The 6,570-nt window shown below is 45.4% G+C and overlaps 2 protein-coding genes across 5 annotated transcripts in view; both read left to right on the top strand.

The window, feature by feature from the left end:
- LOC106883743 (uncharacterized) overlaps positions 1-5,935 on the top strand; it is a 116,620-nt gene extending 110,685 nt beyond the window's left edge. The window contains exon 4 of the mRNA XM_052970731.1: positions 5,861-5,935. Coding sequence (XP_052826691.1) covers positions 5,861-5,920 — 60 coding nt within the window. The 3' untranslated portion in view covers positions 5,921-5,935. The remainder of the gene's footprint in view (positions 1-5,860) is intronic.
- The window catches only part of LOC106871747 (uncharacterized), a 76,579-nt gene that overhangs the window by 16,986 nt on the left and 53,023 nt on the right, over positions 1-6,570 (top strand). The window lies entirely within an intron of this gene.

Below are 6,570 nucleotides of genomic sequence, written 5' to 3'. Positions count from 1 at the left end.
CATTCGAACGCGTCCTTTCCACAAGAAAATAAACAGGATACGCAGACAGAGGCGATGTAGGCGTTCGCCACCTCTGCTCGACCTTTCAAGAACAACTTCCTCTCTGCCCATTACTGGGTAATAGAGGTCACCCGGTTCGTCACCTCTTCCCAATTCTTATCCAAACCAGATCCCTAGCAGTTTCACGGTCCGTCAGTCCAGCGTCCGACAGCATCGATTTGCATCTCCAGGTACCCAGTTGCAATCCTACCGACTTGTCGGCATTGATTTTAGCCTCTTCATATTCCTTTACAATGGAGCCAACCGTCTCCACTTCGGAGGCGTCCGACACCATGACAATGACGTCGTCCGCGTATGCAGATACTGCTCTCTCGAGTCCAGTTTCGAAAGGGAGGCCTCTTAATGGTTCCAACTACTACAGAAGAGGTGACAGCGATAGCCCTGACAGACCGAACGTGCGAAACTAAACGGCTCCGATAGATGGTCATTTACTTTGACCACCGAACAAGTGCCGCTGTTCATTGCAGCAATCCAGTCTCTGAAAACGGGCCCGAAACCGACCACTTTAAGGACGGCTTCCAAGTAGCGATGGTTTACCTTATTGAAAGGTTTCGACTGATATAAATTGATCAAGACCCCATCGAAGCCAGCTTTAATCCCATCCCTCTCTACGATGTATAGCATGAGGTGGAGGTTGTCGTGGATAGACCTGCTCGGGATTGCGCACGTTTGTGCCTTCTCGACCAGACTACCAACGACAAGCGCCAACCTTTTCGCTAAAACCTTGGCCAAAATCTTAAACTTTGTATTTAACAGAGTTATGGGCCGAAAATTCCCTGACATGTCCTGACTGTCGGCGTCCTTTCTCAGCAGTGTTACTACATCCCGGCTAACAGCACTAGGAATTATCCCGTTCTGCTGCCAGTTACTGTAGACATCTGCCAAGAAGCTGCCAAACAAATCTGGCATGAAAACAGAATTCGTAGGGCAGACCATCCAAACCGGACGATTTGCGACTTGTGCAATCGCTCATCGCTTCCTGTATTTCAGAGGCTGTAATCGGCTTTTCGCAGAATCTCACGTCCGTCACCGAGAGCCGTGGTAGGTCGTCTAGGTACGACATAAAGTTCGCTACCGTTGTCGACCCATCACCCTTCACAAACCGCCGCGCAAAGTACTGTTGGAAAGCCGCACACATCTGCTCAGAACCGAGTAGTACGCGTCCGTACTGATCTGTCAAAGACTTGATCGTGGTTTTGTTTCCACGTCGCGTCTCTACCGTTCGGGCCCATCGGACGACTTTAGTTCCTTTATGTTTTAGCGCACGAGCCTTAGCTCTGACAACGCACCTTTCTAATCGCTCTCTTCAGAGCGATCTACCACCGATTGTTGCCGATTGCCGGGTCCCTGTCTACGGATCCTATCTAAATCAATCGAGCATATCACAAATTTGTGATCTGTGTAGCCGACCAATTTAAATTGTGGACAACCTATGCTATCCCTATCCTCTGATCTACCAAATACTTTATCTAAATACGATTTGGACGACCCGCTGTGGTTACTTCATGTCCACACTGGCACATCAGGGAAATCCATTTGGTACCTGTCAGAAAGCTGGAAAGTCCTGAGCAGGTTTTCGAGGCTTTCACATCCCCTTCTACTATGTACTAAACCCACACAGCCCTTCCGTGCATCCAAAATACTATTCCAGTCCCCAGTAGTACTAAAGTGCGAGACGTTCCCAAGAATGCTTCTAGACACCTGAAGAAATCTGGCCTTCCAGCCACTGTTGGGGCATAAACCGCCACCTTCACTGCCGTTCACGTCCAGGACCACCAACCTACCATCCGGATCCAGGAAGATAGCTCGTACTTGGAAACATAAGGATTTCCGGAGTGGCACTGCTACACCGCCACCCGCTCCCGATAGACAACAAGATGAAAATACCTCGTAGTCTTCGAAAATGGATGCTAGAGCGTGTTTTCCAAAGATCCTTATTTCACTAATGGCAGCCACGTCCAAATCAAGTGACCTGAGATCATTGATCAAGTGACCTGAGATCATTGATCAAATGACCTTGCTTTCAGGCTGATCCCAGGCCAAGCACATTCACACACCCTATTCTCAGCACAGCCATACTAGTCGGAGAAAGAAAAATGAGGAGGTTACTCACCTTGGTTCTCTACTGGCGAAAATGTTTTAAAAGGCCCTTCCAACAGCCTTTTATCAATAGAATTTTTTTTAATCCCCACACTTCCTGGGAATTTTTCTCTTATAGGTTTATAAACATGTGACGACGTTTTAATTAAGAGTCTGTCTTTGGGGGTTTTGAGGATGAAATCCTCAAATTCCTTTTCCTCTGTCTCTATACTGTTTTTATATTGATTTACAAAATCCATCACTTCACCGTTTCACAACAGTGAAATTGATGGATACAGTTCGCCTTACAGTCTGATGAATATTCTGTAATCGGCTGTTTCTCTATTTCTTTAATTTCATGCTGTTGTTGATGATGTTGCTGTTTTTGAAGTTGTTGTTTTTGTTCTTGCAGTTTTTGTTGGCGTGGTTGTGGATTGTGTTGCAATTGTGGTTTCAGAAAAAAGTCTTCGTTGATTTCTTGGAGTGGGGCTCTGTACTCCCCTCCTCTTTCGCCTACCTCCTTTTGTCACTGGGATCCATCGATCGCTCAGCTCTTCCTTCTCCATGTCATTGGAGCTATAGTCAAAGGGGAGACGCCTTTGAGATAAAAATATGCAAATACTACCCCCAACAGCAGCCACACCAATACCGTCAACAACATCATCCCTATCACTACCGTTGCCACTATCACAGACACCACCATTACAAGCACAACCCAATTCACATACACAAAACTTAAACCCCACATCCCTACACCAGCAAAATTTAAACATCATTAACTTCACAGCAATAAGCATGAACAATACAGAACTGATAGAACACATGTAACCATATAGACAACGCACACACCAGACTCTCCGAACGACGAGCGTTCATGCCCACTTTCGGTGGATACGAGATCTAATTATCTCCATGCCAGCCGGGAATGGTGGAGGACTGCGGTGTTGTTAAGATAAGAACTATCTTCCTGGATCCAGAAGATAAGTTAGTGGTCCTGGATGTGAACAGTTGTGACGGGAGTGCCTTCAGATTAGTGGATGTTTATGCTCCAATAGGAGCAGGACAACTAGATCTCTTCAAGCGCCTGAAGGTTTTCCTAGGAACGTCTCGACTTTTAGTGGGCGATTGGGACGCCGTATTAGAGCCACGTTTGGACTGTGTTGGGCTAGCGGATAGAAGAGTTGGGGTTAAAGTCTCGCAGACTTGTTCAGACATTTCCGACTGTCTGACAGATACCAGCTGGATTTCCCGGATGTGCCAATGTGGATGTGGATGAATCGCATCGGGTCATCCAGGTCATATCTAGAGAGGATTTCTGTAGGCTAGTAAATAAGAATAGTATAAGTTGTCCACTTTACAAAATCATCGGCATCACTGACCACAAATTTGTGATCTGTACGGTCGACCTAGATAGAAGGTAGGGTCCTGGTTACTGGAAACTAAATGCGTCACTCCCGGCGGGCCAAGCTTACAGAGACCGTATTAGAGAATTTGTTAAGCAGGCGTTGACGGGGCCAATCGTACACAAGAAATTGTGTTTTACCTTTAAAAAGGCAGTTTTATATACCTGACTTGTTTGGTGGCCTCTTAGCAGATATTTACCTCAACTGGCAGCAGAACGAGAGAATTCCAAGTTCTATGAATCGAAGAGCGATAGCACTGCTGAGAAAGGACCCAAACAAGAGGGATCAAATAGAAACTTTTAGGCCCACGACGCTGCTGACGTAGACCTCAAAATTTTGGCCAAGGTGTTAGCAAAAAGGTTGGCGCTTGTCGTCGAAGAACTGACTGAGGATGCGCAATTCCAAGCAGATTCATCCACAACCTTCATATCATGTGATAAGTCATAGACAAAATGGGTAAAGAAGCTGGCATGGGTAGGGCCCTGATCAATTTGAATCAATTTAAACCCTTCGATGGGATTGACCACCAATACTTTGGCGGCTGATTTCGGTCCTGTTTTCCGTGGCTGGATCGCTGCATTGTACAGTGACATCTCCTTGGCAGTTCGGGTGAATGTTTACCTATCAGAGCCTTTAGCATCATGCGCTCGGTCCGGCAAGGGTATCTGCTCTTTTCTCTTCTGTATGCACTGGCTCTAGAGACACTACTGCGGAAATTAGGCGTTGGGAGGCGTACCGTACGAATTAAGACGCGGGAGAACCGTGTCGGCATACGCAGGTGACGTCACCGTGATAGTGTCGAACACCAGGCACATAGAACTTGTCTGGACTGCTCTAAAAGGATACGACGCGATGACAAGGGCTAAAATTAACCAAGAAAAGTCAGTGGACCTGCAGCTCGGCACCTGGGGAGCTAGGTCCATGCAGTCCAATAATGTCGTGGCATGCTGGATGGAGGGTCCGATTAAATTGCTTGGTGTCTGGTTTTGTCCAGATCTCCAGGTGGAAAAGAACTGGGATGAGGTGACGAGGGTATCCAATTTCACCCAAAAATGAGCCGAGAGAAAGCTATCCCTGAAAGGTTGGACAGAGGTAGCGAATGCTTACATCACCTCCGCCATATATTACCAGCTGACTGTCGTACCTTGTCCCAGTTTACGTCTTACCAAACTGGAGCGCATATTCTTTGGCTATCTATGGAAGGGACGCGTTCCAATGGTCAAGTGCTCCATTTTCTGTTAACACCCACTATGACGGGTTGGGCATTCCGTAGCTGCTGATGCGCAGATATGTGCTGAGAGTGCGACATCTCCAGCGCTTCCTTGAGGGTGAGCAGGTGTGTTCACTGTTTATCTGACAGTATTTTCCACAGCTCATCTCTTTGAATGAACTGCAATCCTGGTTCAAGCGTAGACCGCTGCAAGACGCCTGGCACCTAAAGTGTTGTAAGGCGCTCGCAGTCCTCTGTCAGTCGGGCAATGAAGTCGGTGGAAGTTCCACTCAGGCGTTCTATAGAGGGTTAGTGGCAGACAAGCGTGACGACGTTCTCGGGGAGATTCTGGGCGTCGATGAGAATCAGTTGGCTGGTCTGTTCCGGAGGACTTTCGGGCGAGGGCCTATGGATAATTTTCAGAAATCCTTGGCTTTGCAGTGTTACCGGTGGGTATTACCTGTTCATGATAAAATACAGGCACGGAAGTGCTGTCAGCCGTCCTTGCGCAGATTCGTGCAGAGCGACGAAGCTGTTCTGCACGCTCCCGTCCAGTCCACGAGCATTGCTGACTTGTGGGTTTATGTCGAGCACTTGCTGTCACGTGTAGGACGGATTTGGCTATCGGCTGAGTCCACTGTGAAGATCGTCCCACCGCCTTCCTTTAGCCGGGAAGGGCAGGCTGTGTTTCTTTGTCTGGTGGCCTTAGCGAAAGTGGCTGTGTAATAGACATGATTTAAAGGGCTTCCTCTTTGGAAAGGAAAGTGAAGGTAGAGAGGGAAGTGTTAAAAGGTGAGTAAATGTTGTAAGAATGGTCTAAGCCTGCACCAGTAGGTTGAAGGAGAACGGTATAGAGATCGCACTTATTCTAGTAGGCAAAACGACTGTGGTTTTGTGGAGACTCCTCAAGCAACCCTCGGAAGTTTCCGTTTTGGGCAATTATTCATTATTACAATTTTATGTTATTACTGTTTTTTACCACTCCTTTTATGTAACCCCACATTGTATTCTCTTGTACCGTCCCCAAAGTATTTTGTAAACCATTAGTTGTTTATAAAGAAAACATTATTATTATTATCATTATTATTATTATTTCAATACAGTAAACATAAGAGCACCACAGCAATCCACAGCACATACCCAAGGCACACAGAGCTGCGCTCGGTAGTGAAATGAAAGCACATTATAAAAATAAAACTACTGAACCATAATAATAATAATAATAATAATAATAATAATAATAATAATAATAATAATAATAATAATAATAATCCTTTCAATTAAAGACACAAGGCCTGAAATTTGTGGGGAGGGGACAAGTCAATTACATCGACTCCAGTACTTGACTGGTACTTATTCCATTGACCCTGAAAGTATGAAAGGTAAAGCCAACCTCGACGGAATTTGAACTCAGAGACAAAGGCGAAGAATAGCCAGTGCCACTCAGGAAGAACTGGATGCAAAAAGATTAAACAATACATTAAGGTTATTAAATCAATCACAAGAGGTGAGACAAGAGAGATGAGTGCAAGAAGACAGGCTTGAAGACGGCAAAATGAAAAGGATCACCTAATTGCACAAAGGAGAGATATCCAAAGAGAGGAGAGCAGCACAAAAGTGCCGAGATGAAACAGAAGAGCAAGCAGCAGTGAAGAGAGAATGTCTACAAAAAAGAAAAAAAATATGAAGATAATAAAATAAAAACGGATCTTTTAAAATTCTTTCGAACAAGCAGAATTTTCTAAAAATAACCACCAGAATGTTTTTAAATTTTCTATACTCATGTAGTTTTGCATACTAACGAAAAAAAAAAAAAGA

Source organism: Octopus bimaculoides, chromosome 9 (genome assembly GCF_001194135.2).
Source record: "Octopus bimaculoides isolate UCB-OBI-ISO-001 chromosome 9, ASM119413v2, whole genome shotgun sequence".
NCBI classification, from domain to species: domain Eukaryota; kingdom Metazoa; phylum Mollusca; class Cephalopoda; order Octopoda; family Octopodidae; genus Octopus; species Octopus bimaculoides.
This window is presented reverse-complemented; position numbering and strand designations above follow the sequence as displayed.